The sequence below is a fragment of the Pocillopora damicornis genome, chromosome 5, assembly GCF_964200805.1.
Source record: "Pocillopora damicornis chromosome 5, jaPocDami1.2, whole genome shotgun sequence".
NCBI lineage: Eukaryota > Metazoa > Cnidaria > Anthozoa > Scleractinia > Pocilloporidae > Pocillopora > Pocillopora damicornis.
This window is the reverse complement of record NC_142674.1, coordinates 14,194,327-14,213,955: the sequence shown is the minus strand read 5'-3', so window position 1 is coordinate 14,213,955 and position 19,629 is coordinate 14,194,327. Positions and strand designations below refer to the sequence as shown.

At 36.0% G+C, this 19,629-nt stretch overlaps 1 protein-coding gene and 1 long non-coding RNA gene across 3 annotated transcripts; both read left to right on the top strand.

The window, feature by feature from the left end:
* Positions 1–9,693: 9,693 nt before the first annotated feature.
* On the top strand, positions 9,694–17,871 carry LOC149045487 (neural cell adhesion molecule 2-like). The gene is made up of 10 exons (XM_089207806.1): positions 9,694–9,916; positions 11,072–11,347; positions 12,153–12,476; positions 13,083–13,346; positions 13,480–13,761; positions 15,007–15,255; positions 15,577–15,822; positions 16,734–17,006; positions 17,178–17,201; positions 17,735–17,871. The coding sequence occupies exons 1-10, from the start codon at positions 9,694–9,696 to the stop codon at positions 17,869–17,871; spliced, it is 2,298 nt and encodes a 765-aa protein (XP_089063932.1).
* Positions 17,178–19,565, top strand: LOC149045486 (uncharacterized). Of its 2 annotated transcripts, none has more exons than XR_016187236.1 (4): positions 17,178–17,457; positions 17,930–18,211; positions 18,501–18,623; positions 19,505–19,565. It is a non-coding gene; the product is annotated as an uncharacterized LOC149045486 (long non-coding RNA). The 2 variants fall into 2 exon arrangements; XR_016187237.1 differs by lacking the exon at positions 19,505–19,565 and adding an exon at positions 18,987–19,300.
* Positions 19,566–19,629: the final 64 nt, after the last annotated feature.

The following is a 19,629-nucleotide window of genomic DNA, read 5'->3' as shown; positions in this document are numbered from 1 at the left end:
TATGAACATAGCTAGATAGATAGATTGATCGCCACATAGATGTATGATTTTTTTTCGCGACTTTGCTGTTGGTCAATGTCGCAGTTCTATTTTTCACGAAGAAGTAAAATTGTTACTTACCTTGATGGGCTCAAACTCCTCCAGTCCTTCCACCGATTGAGCCACAAGTTGCCTGACTCGTTTTTTCTTATTATTTCTGGCTGCCGGTGATAATTGCCAGAAGTCCTTTTCGGTGTTGTAGAAAACATTTTCAGTCTCTGCAATTCTCTGCTTTAGCAGCATTCCTTCAGCATTTGCTAGTTGAAGCTGAGCTACGACTTCATTCAGCCGAGTTGCAATGGAGTTGCGCTAAATTCTCAAATTGTGGTTCTCTTCCCGAAGACGCCTTATTTCGGCCTCATAAACCTCTGTAAGAGATGGCTGTGTCTGTGCTAGTGTGCAACTTTGTGCTCGATTGTGTTGAAAATGAGTTAGAAAACTCCCACCGCTGACGGACTTAACCTTAAATTTCGACAACATTACTTAGCGAGTATCAGTCCTCATTACACCCGGACGTTTTTCTACTTAGCATCATTTTGTGTCTTGTTTTCATTCATGGATAACTTAAACAAAGCCATTGCTTTTAATAGAATGCCGATCACTTTTTTGTGATCTTCATCAAATGAAACAAAAAAAAGAAACAAAAACCCATCCACTGTGCGTAAATAAAGATTTATTCATGGCGGCTCAACAGGACTTGTATAGGGCAAGCACGCGCCCTATGTTGTAAAACTAACTCACTCGCGGTTTAAATACTTTGTAAGCATTTGCGTTGTCATTAGATGGTAACTTTTTGGGTTTCCTTTCAAAATTATTTATTGTCGAAACCAATGTGTCGACATCGATGAAAATAAATGCGAGTAACGTGCATCCCAGTAATATGTTCCGACATGCATTCGAGAATAAGCCGTAACGTAATAAAGATCGTCGGTGGAAAATGTCGTTTGATATTTACTGTTGACAACTGGGTTGAAAACGTAAATTAGCCACCGTAAAGGTTGAAAAAGCTGACGTTTCGAGCCGAAGGGCTAACGCTCGAAACGTTAGCTTTTTCACCCTTTACGGTGGCTAATTTACGTTATCAACCCAGTTGTTAACACTAAATTACCTGCTATACTCTCCCACCGACACAGCACCACAGTTTTTTTAGAAACTTACCCCTTTATTCATAGACGATAGACTTCTTATCTTGTCTCGCAAATCTTGCCGTCTGGAAAATCAGATGCTCTGTTCACGGTACATAAAACCTTCAGAGGCGTTCAGTTATTCATCTCTCAAAGAATTCAAATTCATCTCGGTTTTTGTTCTTTGTACTTTTTTTCCAGAGGATGAAAAACTTCGTCGCAACAAACGCAAACCAAGACCCTGTTCTAAAGCCGCGGCTACACGAGCGATTTTTTGCCTGCAATGGTGATGCGATTTTTTCTTAACATTGTCACGTCGCCGGCGCGCGGTGGCGGCTAAACGGGTGAAAAAGTTTGTGATTTTGTCACGAAAAGTTCAACTCATCGAATTTCTCGCGATTTTTTTCAGCGATATAATGGCTGTCGCCATCCCAGCACTTGCACGAGGGTGGCTACACGGGTAGTTTGCACCGCGCGCTGGCGACGCGACAAATTTAGAGAAAATCGCATCACCATTGCAAGTAAATAATCGCTCGTGCAGCCGCGGCTTAACGTTGTGAGATCTGGAACCGGGCTACCTGTCAATTTAAATCAAACAAGCTTCATTCGTGACCATTCACACTGATTCAAATTTTATTCGGTTTCATCACTCTTTGTTTTCATCTCTCTCTCTGAAGAAAGAGGGACTTAGAGTCTGACCTTCCTACGTTACAAAATGAATTTTGCTGTCCTCTTATTGACTCGCTTCAAATTGAAGTCGTAAACATTCAAAGAAAGTAGTTATTGGATTCTGAAATTCATCCTTGTGCAAAATACTCGTCGTCTTCTTCCTTTTTGTTATTTATTTACTTTTTTATTATTTGTGTCATCACAGAACGAGGGTTATATCTGGCGACTCTCCACTTTGTTTGGGAATAATTTTTTTCAACCGAAGGAAAACGTTGAGAAAGGTATTATTATCATATTATTTGTTTTCTTCCGGTATCCTTTAGATCATTAAAACGTTTCATTCGAGGCCTATTAGTTGTTTAACTCAGTTGTTGAATTGTTGATGAAAGCTGTGTATAATAAATTTTCGTTGAGGATCATCATCCATCTTATTTCAATTCAGCCGATTGAATTTACCATGATGCACTTTGGTTAATTACATTGTAGGTTTTTTAGCTCATTCATGCTGAAAGCAATGATTGAGGTATCTTGGTGATGTTGACGGAAGTTGTCGACCGTGGACGGAAGTTGTATTCCATGGACGGAAGTTGCATTGTAGACCGTGAACGGAAGTAGTCTCGCATGCTACCCCTCCCAGCCCATCCCACCTCCAGCCCACATAACCTTATTTCCAATTCCCATCACGACAAATGAACAAGTTTTCTTATCACACAACTGCCCAAAAGTCTTGAACTTTCACATAAACTGAATTCAACTGTACCTTATTCAAACAGTCCAAGATATCAATACAAACTTAAGCCATAACATGAATGAGCTGGCTCCAAGAGCCCTTTGATTAATTATATTTGCTGTTGGTCGCTGAAAATAGCTAAACACTTCTCAGTTACTAATAGTTTTAATTTGCGCATAAAAAAAACAATATGGAGATCTTAGGATTCAGCGGTGTCACTAGAACATAGTGATTGAAACAAAAACATTCATTTTTTGATAAGCTTTGGCAGTGAGTTGAAATTAAAAAAAAATTTTAAATCAACTCAGAACTCTTTAGAAGGGAAAAACCATTAAAATGAACTATTTTTAGTTAACACTTAATTCCACACCAGATGGTTGCAATGGGACAATTTTGATGTCCTATTATTGGCTCCCTTCGAAGTGAGGTCATAAACATATAAAGATAATAGTTATTGGATTCTGAAATACATCCTTCTGCAAAATACTCGTCATTTTCTTCCTTTTTATTGTTTGTGTCTTCACGGATCGTGGTGTTATATCTAGCGACCCTCCATTTACTTTGGAAATAATCAAATTTTCAACAGGAGGAAAAAGGTGAGAAAGACATTATCATAATAAGTTGTTTTCTTCTGTTAGTGTTCGGATCACTAAAACAAATTTTATTCTAGGCCTCTTAGTTGTTTGATTCAATTGTTAAATCGTTGCTGATACGCTGTCAATTTTCGTTGACGATCTTTACCCATTTTTATTTCGATTCTGCCGACTGAGTTTACCATGATACACTTTATTCAGTTGCATTGTAGGCGTTTTTAATAATATTTGCAGCCTGTCGCTGAAATCGGCTAAACGCTCCTCAATTGCCAATAACTCCAAAAAAACAAACCAAATTAAAAGAACACGAAATAAAAACAGGTACGAAAAAAAAAAAGCGAGAAGCAAAACTCGACAGAACAGAGAAAAACCAAATTTTAAATTTTTAAATCGCCGGAGTTTTTAAAAGGACCAATTTTGACAGCAATCGGTAATGGAGTTATGTTATTCGTCACCAGATGGTGGCAAGCGTTAACGATCTCTTACTTGACTGACTCATTTGAAATAATAATAATGCCCAAAGAGATTATGGCAAATAAATTCAAAGGCAGTTTTAAATTTTCGCGTTAAAAAGAAAGAAGATCTTAGGATTCAACGGTGTCACTAAAAGGTAATGATTAAAACAAAAGATAAGTTTACCATTAGCTTTGGCAGTGAGTTGAAATTAGTTTACAATGAACTCAAAACTATTCAGAAGGGAAAAACTGTTTAAATAAACTTCTTTTCACTCTAGGCCTACTAAGTGTTTAATTCAGTTGTTAAAATGTTGATGATTCGCTTTCAATTTTCGTTGACGATCTTCACTCATTTTATTTCAATTCTGCCAATGCACTTTATTCAGTTGCATTGAAGGCTTCTTTAATGATATTTGCTGTCGGTCGCTGAAAATAGCTCAACGCTTCTCAATTGTAAATAACTGTTAAAAAAAACGAAACAAACCAAAAGAACACGAAATAAAAACAGGTACGAAAAAAAAGCGAGAAGCAAAACTCAACAGAACAGAGAAAAACCAAATTTTAAACTGTTCGTAACACAAAATTCTCCAGAGGTTCTAAAAGGACCAATTTTTGACAAAAATCGGTTATACAGATCGATGATGCTGGTAAAATAGTTATGTCATTCGTCACCACGAAATAAACACAAAATAAAACAGGTACGGAAAAAAAAAGGCGAGAAGCAGAACTCGACAGAACAGAGGAAAACCAAATTTTAAACTCTTGGTAATATTCAAACCTCCAGAGTTTTTAACGTGGTTTTATATCTAGCGACTCTCCATTTACTTTGGAAATCATCAATTTTTCAACAGAAGGAAAAAGGTGAGGAAGACATTTTCATCATTAGTTGTTTTCTTCTGGTCTTGTTCGGATCACTAAAACGAGTTTCATTCTAGGCCTATTAGTTGTTTGATTCAATTGTTAAATTGCTGATGATTCGCTGTCAATTTTCGCTGACGATCTTCACCCATTTTATTTCGATTCTGCCGATTGAGTTTACCATGATGCACTTTATTCAGTTGCATTGTAGGCGTTTTTAATAATATTTGCTACCGGTCGCTGAAATCGGCTAAACGCTTCTTAATTGTCAGTAACTGCTAAAAACGAAACAAAACAAAAGAACACGAAATAAAAACAGGCCCAAAATAAAAAAGCGAGAAGTGAGAAAGCCTATTATTTGTTTTCTTCTGGTCTTGTTCGGATCACTAAAACGAGTTTCACTCTAGGCCTATAAGTTGTTTGATTCAATTGTTAAAATGTTGATGATTCGCTGTCAATTTTCGTTGACGATCTTCACCCATTTTATTTCGATTTTGCCGATTGAGTTTACCATGATACACTTTAGTCAATCGCATTGTAGGCCGGATTTTAATGATATTTACTGTCGGTCGCTGAAAATAGCCAAACGCTTCTCAATTGCCAATAACTGCAAAAAAACAAACCAAATCAAAAGAACATGAAATAAAAACAGGCACAAAAAAAAAGAACGAAAAGCAAAACTCTATAGGACAGAGAAAAACCAAATTTTAAACTGTTCGTGATACTAAATTCTCCAGAGGTTCTAAAAAGACCAGTTTTTGGACAGCAATCGGTTATACAAACCGATGACGCTGGTAAAATAGTTATGTCATTCGTCACCATGAAATAAACACGAAATAAAAACAGGTACGAAAAAAAAAAAAAGAAAAAAAAAAAGGCGAGAAGCAGAAGTCGACAGAACTGAGAAAAACCAAATTTTAAACTCTTGGTAATATTCAAATCTCCAGAGTTTTTAACCTTGTTTTTTTTCTATCTAGCGACTCTCCATTTACTTTGGAAATAATCAAAATTTCAACAGAAGGAAAAAGGTGAGAAAGACATTATCATGATTAGTCAGTTTTCTTCTGATATTGTTCGGATCACTAAAATGAGTTTCTAGGCCTATTAGTTGTTTAATTCAATCGTTAAATTGTTGATGATTCGCCGTCAATTTTCATTGACGATCTTCACCCATTTTATTTCGATTCTGCCGATGGCATTTACCATGATGCATTTTATTCAGTTGCATATAGGCTTTTTAAATTATTTTTTTTGTCGGTCGCTGAAAATAGCTCAACGCTTCTCAATTGTAAATAACTGTTTGAAAGAACGAAACAAAACAAAAGAACACGAAATCAAAACAGGTACGAAATAAAAAGCGAGAAGCAAAACTCGACAGAACAGAGAAAAACCAAATTTTAAACTGTTCGTAATACTAAATTCTCCAGAGGTTCTAAAAGGACCAATTTTTGACACCGCTCGGTTATACAGACCGATGACGCCGGTAAAATAGTTATGTCATTCGTCACCACGAAATAAGCACGAAATAAAAACAGGTACCAAAAGAAAAACAGGCGGGAAGCAGAAGTCGACAGAACAGAGAAAAACCAAATTTTTAACGCTTCGTAATATTCAAATCTCCAGAGTTTTTAAAAGGACCAATTTTGACAGCAAACGGTTATACAGTCTGATGACGCTAGTCATGTCATTCGTCACTGTTGAAAAAAAAACCAAAACGAATCAAAACAAAACACGAATTGAAAACAAGTACGAAAAAATAGAGCGAGAGGGAAAACTCGGCAGAAAAAAGATAAACTAAATATTGAAATGTTCGTAATGCTAAATCTCCGAAGTTAGTAAAAGCACCAATTTGGACACGTCTCGTTTACAACAGTCCAGTGACGCTAATAAAATACTTACGTTATTCGTTACCCTATTGTTACAAGCGGTAACGATCTCTTACTTGATTGGCTCATTTGAAATAATGATGATGCCCAAAGACATTTTTTTTTCCGGCACGATTATGGCAAATTTGTTCAACAGTAGTTTTAATTTGCGCATTAAAAACAAAGGAGATCTTAAGATTCAGCGGTGTTACTAAAACATAATGATTAAACCAAAACATTCAGTTTTCCATCAGCTTTGACAGTGAGTTGAAATTAATTTACAATAAACTCAGAACTGTTTAGAAGGGAAAAACTGTTTAAATAAACTATTTTTAGTTAACATACAATTAATTCTACACCAGATGGTTGCAATGGAACAATTTTGATGTCCTCCTATTGGCTCTCTTCAAAGTGAAGTCATAAATATTTAAAGAATATTGTAATTGGATTCTGAAATGCATTCTTATGCAAAATCCATGTCATCCTCTTCCTTTTCATTTTTTGTGTTATCACGTAACGAGGTTTTATATTTAGCACCTCTCCACTTTTTGGGAAAGACCAATTTTTTAACAGAAGGAAAAAGTTGAGAGAGGTATTATTATGATATCACTTGTTTCCTTCTGGTATCGTTCGGATCACTAAAACATGTTTCATTCTAGGCTTAGTTGTTTAATTCAATTGTCAAATTGTTGGTGATGCGCTGTGTAATCAATTTTCGTTGACGATCTTCACCCATTTTTTTTTTATTCTGCCGATTGAATTTACCATGATGGACTTGGGTCAATTGCATCGTAGGGTTTTTAATTTTATCCGTTGTTGGTCGTTGAAAATAGCTAAACGCTTCTCAATTGCTAATAACTGCAAAAAAAAAAAACAAAACAAAACACGAAATGAAAACGGTTACGCAAAAAAAAAAAACAAACAAACAAAAAAAATGCGAGAAGCAAAACTTGACAGACAAAAGATAAACTAAATATGAATCGTTCGTAAATTTGCTAAATCTCCTGAGTTTTTAAAGCACCAGTTTTGACAGCTATTGGTTACAACAGTCCAGTGACGCTAGTAAAACAATTATGTTATTTGTGACTGGATGGTTGCAAGCGTTAACGATCTCTTACTTGATTGGCTCATTTGAAATAATGATGATGCCCAAAGACATGCTTTTTTTGGTACGAATGTGGCAAATAAAAGCAAAATAAGTTTTCCATTAGCTTTGGCAGTTAGTTGAAATTAATTTACAATAAACTCAGAACTGTTTAGAAGGGAAAAACTGTTTAAATAAACTATTTTTAGTTAAGACGTACTTAATTCTACACCAGATGGTTGCAATGGGATAGTTTTTCTGTCCTCTTATTGGCTCGCTTCAAAGTGAAGTCGTAAAAATTTAAAAAAATAGTTATTGTATTCTAAAATGCATTCTTATGCAAAATCCATGTCCTCTTCCTTTTTATTGTTTGTGTTACCACGTAACGAGGTTTTATATCTAGCAAAGAACCACTTCGTTTCGAAATGATCAATTTTTCATCAGAAGGAAAAGTTGAAAAAGTTATTATTACCATATGATTTGTTTTCTTCTGCAAGTAGCAAAACTTGACAGAAAAAAGATAAACGAAATGGTAAACTGGTCGTGATACTAGAATCTCCAGAATCCAATTTTGACAACTTTTTTTCAACAGTCTAATGACGCCAGTAAAATTATTATGCTACTCGTCACCAGATGGTTGCAAGCGTTAACAATCTCTTACTTGATTGGCGTATTTTAAACGAAGATAATGCCTATAGAAATGTTTGGCACGATTACGGCAAATAAATTCAACGGTAGTTTTATTTTGCGCATTAAAAATAGAGAAGATCTTAGGGTAGAGCGGTGTCACTTAAAGGTAATGATTAAAACAAAAATAAGTTTTCCATCAGCTTTGGCAGTGAGCTGGAATTAGTTTACAATTAACTCAAAACCGTACAGAAGGGAAAAAATAGTTTAAATAAACTACTTTTCATTCTAAGAAATAGCTTTGGCAGTGAACTGAAATTTATTTACAATTAGTTTAAAACTGTTTAGAAGGAAAAACTGTTTAAATAAACTACTTTTAGTTAACACTAAATTCTACACCAGATGGTTGCCATGGGACGATTTTGCTGTCCTCTTATTGGCTCGCTTCGAAGTGAAGTCATAAACATTCAAAGAATATAGTTATTGGCTCTGAAATACATTCTTATGCAAAATATTCGTCATCTTCATCCTTTTTATTGTTTGTGTCATCACAGAACGAGGTTTTATATCTGGCGAATCTCCACTTTGTTTGGGAAGGCTTTTTAATTTTATATGTTGTTGGTCGCTGATAACTGCTGAAAAAAAAACAGTCCAGTGACGTCAGTAAGCTAATCATGGTATTTGTTACCAGATGGTTGTACGCACTAAAGATGTATTACTTGATTGGCTTTTTTTTAAATAATAATGATGTCATAAGTTTAAATTGTGATGAACAGAAAGAATAATATGCTAATTTGAAGATTGCTCGTCGAGCTAGGAAAAAATTAAAGCTACATGATTATTATATGTCTATATATCATTGTTATTTATATCATCTTCATAAATGATATTTTTTTCATTATTACCAATATCATCATCATTATAATTATATAAATTCTCATGAGCCCTATTGCCTTTTCTATCTCAACAGAAGAGTAACGGAGGATTTATTTTAAGAAGTATGTAGCGCCAGAGGTAAATGCTCATTTGAAACGCGTCGAACTTTTACACTGATGTGCTTTAACAAGTTTCGTTATGAAATTTCTCTGTTATTTTCGATGTGATTTTTATTTTTATACCGAACAAATTGGTTATAAAATTCCAGTTGAACTTGTCTAATTAGAATTTACTACATATGGCTTTAGGAATGTTTTGACGAACAAGTGACACAGCTAATCGAAGCGTGACTAATTAAATTTCTATTATTAAGTGTTCCAGTTTCCGATTTCTTCGTCGTTAATGTTTTTATTCTTTTACTTTGAATTTTCCATGAAGATTGTCATGAATCCTCAGGCTGTTCTATTGCTCACACTGGTAGCCGTTCCATGCACATCTGCGAGTATGTTGCCCCGTTGTTTGTATGTAAATTACTATTTTAATCATTTCCAAGGAAATAAGTTTTTCAAGAAAACACAGTCTAACGGTGATATTCTGCTTGGCTAAGGCATCATTTCTAAGTTCAATGCCAACCCTACAGAATCGCCAAATACCAAATTAATGAGCTTGCTGCAACTAAATGTTAACTTGAGCATTCAAGTAATTATAGAGGAAGGTAGAAATACAGACTGCGCCACTGTCTTACAAACTGTATTTTGTTAAATGATTCAAACATGTCGTCTGTGGTTGTTTCTCAACTGCTTTTGTTGACAACATTGTTAGTGGATGGTGGCTGGAGTGAGTGGAACTCCTGGAGTATCTGTTCTAAGCCATTTGGTGGTATACAAACAAGAAAGAGAGAATGTACCGATCTAGAACCAGCATATGGTGGGAAACACTGCGATGGGATCAGAGCACTGCTGAGAGAGTGTAGTAACATGTCCAGTTGCCATGAAGGTAACATACAAACTGCAGCTTTTCTGATTTCGTAGTTGAAACAAAAATGAACAAACACAGGAATAAAAATTAGAGCAACAACAAATGAACGGAACTGCTGAATTTGAATTCTAATCACATAATCATCCAGGTAAAATATGTGAAATGCACAAGTTATTAAAAGTCAGGATTTCATTTTAAGTCAGAAATCCTTAATGAATGCACGAACTCTGTACATGTATGGAATTCACCATGCTTTTCTTGGAAGAAACAAAACAAATATTTACTAAAATTAGTACTACAATAGGTACTAAATTTTTATCACAAGTTTTCGTGGCCGCCCAATAAGAAGTTTGAATCGCCTGCGCAATGGCAATTACGAATGTCGTTGAACTGCCCATAAGCAATACTTTGTTAGCAAAGCCGGTAATGTGAACTATCATCTATTGACAAGAAACATTCTTAACAATGGAAGAACCTCAGTTACTAATTGACCTGCTGGCAAAGAAAATTATGGCTTTAAACATATGAAAATCATATGCATGCACTGCGGTTGAAAAAACAAATAAAGAATCAATCTTCGCAGTCATGAAAACTACTGAACTAGTAGTTGAGATAAGGCCTGAGAAAGGTTAGGCCTGTAGGAGATCGTGGGTTCAAATCCCGTACGGACCTGACTTTTTTCAGGCCTTATTTTAACTACTAGTTCAGTAGTTTTCAGAACTGCAAGGACTGATTCTCTGTTCGTTTCTTCAACCGCGGTGCACTCATATGATTTTCATATGTTTACAGCCATTATTCACCACTTCGAAGGTTTATTTTGATCCAACATAAGGGCCAGCTCCTCGTTGGCTTGTTAGCTCAGTCGGTAGACCGCTGCACTGGTATCGCAGAGGTCATGGGTTCAAATCCCGTACGGGCCTTAATTTTTTCAGGCTTTATTTCCAATACTAGTTCAGTAGTGTTCATAACTACGAGGAAAGAAAATCATGTTAGCTTAGCCGGAAATTCTTCCACCATAAACTGAAAAGAAACTTTTCAACAATGCAAGGACTACTGTTACTAGGTAATTATATCGAGACATCATCAACAAAAGAATTTACCTAAGCTTAATTAGTCCACGTTGTTTACTGTTATCCTTATTTATCTATTGTTTTTTTTTTTTAATATTTGAAGAATTTCCCCTGCGATTTGAAACAGAGAAGAACCCATCTGTCGGTACAATGAAGATATTCTCAAACAGCAGTTGGAAAAAGCTTTGTGCCAGTCAATGGGATGAAGCAGATGAAAATTCAACCTGCATGGCCATGGGCTACTATGACAACGGCGTCTTTGCTAATTACACATGGTACGCAGAACGTGGCAATGCTTCAGAGATGTTCACCGACTACAACTGTACCATTCCGAACAGATGTCAAAACAACTTGGAAAATAAACAACAAATTTGCAAAGGTAATAATGAATTGCACTCATTTAATATCCGCATGATCTCCAAAGATGGTAACATGATAGATTTACTCACACTCCGGAGATTAAAACTTTCCCGAGATCAATGATTGCTCATCTTCGGGTATCTTAAGGTTCTAAAAAGGTGTGTATCGCTAAAAATCTGGCGGGTTTGTTTGCACCCTTAGACGATTATAGTTGAATTGCTGCTGAAAGAAGAACCTAACTGCGCAGTTATGCATTTCGGTTTCATGAACTTCACAACCTCTAAACCCTTCACTAAGTTTCCTTAAAACTTTTACATCCTTCTGGTTTCCTTTTTTCTCTCTCTTTCGTGCAACTAAGGAATTTTACAATTTTTACCCTACTTATACTTAACTAAATGCCTTTTTCTTGATAATGGCATGAGAAATGCTTTAAAAATGACGTTCTAATTTAAAATGTAAATCACCCTATTGTGTTCTCCGAAAGTAAACGCTTTTAGGCTAAGAAGACACGTCTTGAATGTTCCAACATTTTTTTTTAAAAAAATCTTGTTTCAAAATTTAAAGCACAGTCACGAAGCAATGTAAAAGAGGTTTGTCGTAAAACATCGCTGCAAGGAAACTATGTAAATGTCGTGAACTACATGGGACAAAGAACGATACATCCAACGTACGAATACTGAATAATTTACACCCAGAATTTCCCCTAAAACTAAACACTTATACTGGCATGAACTATTTATCCTTTCGTGATTTAAAGGCATTCTTGATTCTTGATAACCAGTATTTTCCATCTTAATGGATTAAAATTTTTGTAATTCCATAAGTTCCTGTTCGCTTGAATGGCGCAAATATGGAGTATGGAGGAAGAGTGGAAGTGTTTTACAAGGGGAGATGGGCAAAGATATGTAGGAATAAATGGGACTTAAATGATGTCAAAGTTATTTGTCGTCAACTTGGCTTTGAAGAGGCTTTAGCGGAATTTATTGGGTCAGACATAAAGGCTGAGGGAATACCTTTTGCAATGTCCGATGTCTCTTGCACTGGAGAGGAGTTTGAACTTGCATCATGCGATCGCATCGATGGAAAGTTAAATATTCCACCTCGATGTCAAGCGGATGACGAGGGTTCTCAAGCGTTGTGTCAACCAAGTAAGCAACTAAACTTTTAGGTCTGATTAGTTATTCTGATTTTCGTGATTGTCTTTCTTCTTCCCACTGACCTTCTAAAGTAGAGGGTTAGGGTTAAGGATGACATGACTTGGTTTAAGGGTAACATGAGTCGACTTAAAATGACTTAGATGATTTTGATTTTATCAACCGAGTTGATAATGTAAATTTGCCCCCGTAAAGAGTTTCAAAGCTAAATTTAGAGCGTTAGCCCTTCGTCATGGCGGGTGTTATACTCCCCCACCGACGCAACGCCACAGTTTCTTTAAGAACTTACCCTCCTTATAGATGATTCAACTTGGTCTTGAGGTGAAATGATGTTAGCTAGGGTATACATGACTTTCATGAAGGTGATATGACTGCTCATGAGATCACCTGACTTCAGTTAAGGGTGACCTAATGGCTAACATGATTTTGTTTGGAGCATTGTAACTTAGTTTAAAATACGACATTGTTAAAAACATTTCTCAATTTAAGCTTTAGCACAGGTAAATATAATCAACTTTTCTATCTCTCCTTGTAGTGTTTAGTACAAAAAATTTGATTTATTTTGATAAAATCTTTTAAACTGAACTATTTTTTTTGCAGAAAACCAGAAAGTATTGATGATGGATCAACTCTATTTTGATATTGGTAGCAGAGAAAAGCTTCACTGTTCTATACTCAATAAAACCATTCATGCTAGGTGGGTCATTAATAGGCAAAAGCTTGAAATAACAAACTCTACTTCTGAAAGGATCAGGGCTGAAGACAATGGTGATCTGTTCATTGATGACGTGCAGCTATCTGATGGAGGAATATATGAATGCCAGAGATTGGAATATGTTCAATATTACATTGTCTACATTAATGGTATGAAAACACATCTTTTTATCTTGTAGAAATAGGCTTAACATGCAGGATATTTCCATGTAAGACGAGTAAACTTCTGACTTTTTAACAGTATAGCTATGATATTGGTGCTTTTCATTACTGCTTTCAACAGCAAGATTTACTGAGAAGACGTTGGACCAACAAACCTTTATTGCGTATACGTCTGGCATTATAAGCTGTAGTGCTGATGGATCACCAAGTCCACAGATTTCTTGGAGTAAGAAAGGAGGAAAGTCCTTAGACCCGAAACGATTCACTCAAGTATCCAACGGCAGCCTGCGTATTGGTTTTGTAAAGCCTGAAGACAATGGAGTATTCACCTGTACCATGAAACAAACTAAAGGACCACACAGGGTCACAAGCAGAGATAAAAACATAGTAGTGACAGTTATAAGTGAGTGACCAATAAGATAATATATAGAAAGTCATAAAGTCAGTTCTTCAAATATAATGCATTTAATTTACTCAGTTTCAAAACCTTTTTGCTGTTCATATCCGCAGCCATGTGAGGCGACATTTTATCGTGAATGTGTTTGTTGATTACAGTTGTTCGAAAGTAGGGTGTCATGTTAAAAGAAATTATACTTAAGTTATTTATCAACAATGTAGTCTCCTCGTTATAACTCAAAGTAAGTGCCCTTTGATGAAGGTTATAGTTTCTTTTCAAACTGGTAATGTGCTTAAAAACGACTCGGTTGGTCATGATGACGAATTCTCTTTCTGAATACAGTATAATCATTTGTCTCGCCATTAAGTTACTTTGGATGTGGATGGCGACTTTTTGACTGCATATCGTGTTTTCGTGCTATAAGGTCGGTAGATATGCATGACTTTATGAAACACTCTGTTTGACATTGATTGGCTAGAATCCCACACCGGCCGCGATTGGCACACTTTGACCAAATGTTCTTTCGGAGTCCACTGTCGCAAAGTTATTATGTTGTGTTTCTTGTGGTCCGCATCCATGTTTCTGGGATGTCTACCCCAATGTCCAATTTATGTTGTAACATGCGAAGTCTTACGTGGATGGCCTCTTTTACCCTGCGTGTCTAATAATAGGATCACAATCAATATACTCTACTTCAGTCCAGCGCAAGTGGTTTCCAGGTGTCTTCTGAAACTGCAGAAGCCTTTGTCTTAGCATGTCGTTTCTCGATCTGCCATATTACTCGTTTAACCATTACTTGCATAGGTCTGCCTGTTCCGCAGATGTAAACTTTGCCTTACTCACTGGGAATCTTGTGAACCACGGGCTCTTGTTTTAAAGATGCAGTGCCATGGATGGCGAGTGTGTTGTTACTATTTGTAACATCAGTGAAGTGAATGGAATGCTTTCGGTTCTTTAAATGCTGTGGCAAGCTATCAGCGTTTTCGCGAACCAAGATTGTAGGATGATAAGGTTATCGATTGCTCCTATAACTCTCTATGTGGGGATTAGCAATAATAGCTGCGCCCTCTGTCTTTCGTAAACTGGTCCGAGATAATAGGAGTGTATAGACCTGACAGATGATTATATTTCATATCAAGCGCTAGTGTCATTTTCAAATGTTTATTTAGTTACGGCGTTTAACGTGTTCAGTGTAAATGATATTGGAATACCTCCGATTTTCCAAGGACATGTTATTTATTTACCTCTTAGTTCGACCAAAAGTGGATATTCCTGGAGCAAGCAATCTCATCATAGAAGGAAACAGTGTGAACTTGACGTGTAAAGTTGTGGAGGGTCGGCCTGAACCTCAGATCACCTGGTTCAAGAATAATACATTTCAAGGACAGAGTTTGTCTCTCTTCTTTTCTGAGATAACAAAGGAGGACGAAGGGCGGTACACTTGTAAGGCAGAGAATGCAGCAGGCTTTTCCACCAAAGACATTGACATTTGTGTAAAGGGTGTGTACGTCAAGTGTACAGTAATTCTTTACACAACTTGATTAGATATTTATCGCGAAGAACTGGAAAATCTCTACACTTGTTCTTTTGTTCCTGCTCTAAAAATATGATGGTTTCATGCCTAAGCTAGTAATTTAGCCTGACTAACATGGTTTTTAAAAGCATTTGTTTGATATGATCAAAAAATTGTTCATCGTTTTCTTTTTTAAATTGTTATTTATTAATTTGTTTAATTTTTTTTTCTTTTTGCGGGTGGGGGGAGGGGGGGCCCGTTGGGTGGCTTCTAATTTTGTAATTTGTATTTATATGCTTACTTTGCAGTTCCACTCCGTGTTACTGATGAGCTTAGAAATCTCACCATTGCATTTAACTCCACATTTACAAAAGAGTGTTATTTGAAAGGTGATCCACAAGTATATGTCAACTGGACCAAGGATGGAGTGCCACTTAATAAAACCAACACCTTAGTTATTAGACGAGCAACGTTTAAAGATAAAGGCTATTATGAATGTACTGCTAAAAATGATTATGGAAAAGCAAACTCTTCCTTCTGGATCGATGTCACAGGTAAACTCTATGTTGTATTTTATGTCATTTATCAAACTTGTAACTTAACAAAGCGTTTGTTTTTGAGCTTCAGCCAAATTTAAATAGACCTATTTTTTCTTTCTCTTTTCATCCTTTTCCTTTAAGAATGTCGACGACCAAGGAACTAAGAAGTCATGATCTTATGATACATTTTCATTAGTGTTAAAGATAGTTCATCAACTTGGCTTTGAATGTATCATTACCTAAATATTAAGGATTGAAGTTGGAAAGAGATTTTAAAGGAACATTCATAAAACTTGGTTCAAATTACCAACATTAGTACACTTTTTTTCTAGAAAAGGGTACCTGAACACGTACAGTTGATTCTGACTTACACACACCCAGATTGTTATTGAGGCTAAATCCGTGACCAAAGAAATAATTAAAAACACCTCCCGCTCTTAAGAAATTGCAAATCCTGTTGTCCACGATAACATTTTTATCCGTGAACTCATATTAAAACGCACAATTTGGAAACGACAAATAACAGATTTTCTTTCTTTTTTTTTATTTCAGAATACAAATGTTTTACATTGTTTTGATCATCATCGCCTAATAACTTTTCGAATTCAATATAAACTGTTAAAAAAGGAAACTGATAGTCGTTGAACATATGTGTTTTTAACATCACACTCAACAACCAACAAGAAAAGGATGAATGTTATTGGGACAACTGGGACAACTTAAGGGCAAACAATATCTTTTTACGCTGAACGCGAAGAAAACCTTTGGGAAAAATTGACCTTGGTCAAAAATAGGCTTGAACATTGCGTTTTTTGTTTTGATAGTTTGTCGTTGTTGTTGTTTCCTCGTTTTATCAAAGATTGGATAAATGGGGCTAAACTGGACCACGCGAACCTTGCTAACTTTGGATTTTTTTTCAATTGAAGTATCTCCCCAGATTATAGAGCCTCCAATAAACCAGTCTGTTACCGAGGGAAACTCTGTGAACTTCAGTTGCCGAGCCTCAGGTGTGCCAACACCAACATTAGTCTGGGTTTTTAATAATGCTGACCTGCCATCTGGTATCAATCAATTCAATCACGAAGGAGAATCATTCCTGGAATTTTTAATCGTCACAAAAAGGATGGAAGGGACTTACAAGTGTAAAGCGAAAAATAAAGCAAATACCAGTATTTCCTTTGCAACACTGCGTGTTTACGGTAAGTTTGATGATAATGACAATAACGATGATGAAGACACTGACCGTGACGATGACGCCGACGATAACCATGGCGATGACGATGACATGACGCTGACACTGAACTGCTGCTGACGGTGAGGGTGACAAATGTGGACCAGCATTTTAATCAATTTCCTTTTTCTTAACGTAGGAAAAAGCTCTGCTCAAGTTCCAGGTTGGTATCCACCACTCATAGTAACAAGCTCCCTCAAATTGACCTGCATTGTCAACGAAGAAACAATAAATGTAACTTGGAAAAAAAAATGGAGACTCACCACCCGAAAGAGCAAAGATTGATACACGATTCGATGAAAAAGTTAGTGAACTTACTATAACTGAAGTTAGGAAGACGGACAGTGGTGTGTATAATTGTGAGGCACGTAACAAGCTCGGTTTTGTTGCCAGGTCATCTGTAACAATAGATGTCAAAGGTAAGTTGGCGTTACCGTTGTGTCTTAAAAAAATACTATACTGACTAAAAAATATATTTCCAAATAGATTGAAACTGTTTATCAGTTAAAGACGAAACAAGCATAGGTCACCTGACCTATTTACATGAAATTACCTTGTATCACTCTATGAACTTCAGGTACTTCGTTTCAAAGAGCAGGTGTCAATCACGAGTTAAATAATGGGCAAAGCTATTCCAAACGACAACGGAAAATAAAGCAAATAAAACTAGTTCCTCTGTAACACTGCGTATTTTAGGTAAGTTTAATGATAATGACGATAACGATGACGATGACGATGACGATTACGATGACGCTGACGCTGACCGTGATGATGACGCCGACGATAACCATGGCGAAGCCAATTACGTGACGCTGACACTGAACTGCTGCTGACGGTGAGGGTGATAAATGTGGAGCAGGATTTTAATCAATTGCCTTTTTCTTAACGTAGGTAAAGCCTCTGCTCAAGTTGTTTCAAATCAGTATCGAGCACTCACAGTAGGAGACAACCTCACATTGTCCTGCAACGTCAACGAAGAAACAATAAATGTAACTTGGAAAAAAGATGGAGACTCACCACCCGAAAGAGCACAGATTAATACAAGACTCGATAAAAAGATGAGTGAACTTACTATAACTGAAGTTGTGAAGGAGGACAGTGGTGTCTATTCTTGTGAGGCACGTAACAAGCTCGATTTTGTCTCCCGTTCCTCTGAAAAAATAAACGTCAAAGGTAAGTTGGTGTTATACAACTTTACTGATTAAAAAATATATTTCCAAATAGATTAAAGCTGTTTGTCAGTTAAAGACGAAACAAATATGGGTCACCTGACCATTTACATGAAATTACCTTGCATTGCTCTCTAAACTTCAGGTATTTCGTTTCAAAGATCAGGTGTCAATCACGAGTTAAATAATGTGCCAAGCTATTCCAAAGCTTTTCCAAATAACTTGAATTTTATTAGTACTTTTACTACCGTCGATATTTGTCTAATGGTCATTTATCTATCTCACACAATTAGCGAAGCAAGTGCCACAAGCTATGCAAAGTTTCAACACTTTGTGGTATTACATTAGTGGATCAGTGGCGGCAGCGATTGCCATTTCGCTAATTGCCTGGCATTTCTGGAAGCGTCGAAGGACAGGTGACGTCCATTTTTCTGTGTTATTTCAGATTTCTTTGTCTGAAAGTAATAGAAGGAAATGTTTAAACCTATTAAACATGTCTACTGAGGGGCATGGGGAACACTGAGCTACGAGTCTAAGAGTAGAGATATTTTTACAAGAATTACTCTCCTGCGGCCAAAAAATGCTAATGTAGAGTTTTTTCACATCTGTATATGTATTGATAATAATTTTAAATTCAGAAAATATCGCGTCACTCCTAATTTGTGCAAATTCAAAATATTCTGCCACTTCACAGAAATTTTATTGGAATATTCGATTTAATAAATTAATGCACAGTTTTACCTTCTCTATCTCCTTTAATTCATTATTTGGAATTGCAGCTATGGCTCTGTAAGTCAACTATTTTACCTTTTATTCATCGAAAAAATTCCCCATTGCATGATGACGATAACAAAAATCATATCGCAGTGACTTTACTTTTACCGTGTTTATGATGCATTATTAACATTCATCTAGTGCTGATAGAGTCGGCTTCATTAATTCCTTTGTTTAATTTTTTTATCTCTTAAGTACCTTCCATCTATTTTCGGTTAGATTAATCAATGGATTTAGTACTTTGAAGTAAAACTTGGAATCCACGTAAAATTTTTCTGATTTTAAAACCAACTGTTTCTTTATTGATTTTAACAAACCACGGGGCTATTGTTGACCTTCATCCGATTGACAAAGTGTACTTAAATAACAATAATTACTGATATATTTTATAATAATTTATGGTCTTGGTTTAGTAACAATATTGTTTCCTCACTATCGGCAAGAGAGATTATTTCTCTTTTCTTTTTATCACTTTTCTTTGTTTTGAACCTGAAAGTATGCAATGTTAATTTCCAATATTTAGTCCTGACCAAGAGCAGGCAATTCAGATGGAGCCATTGAATGCACAGGTAGATGAGTGGGAGGTTTGTTTCTAGAAATGACAACTTCCCAATATTTCATGCATTTCAGTTATAACTTTTCAAACTT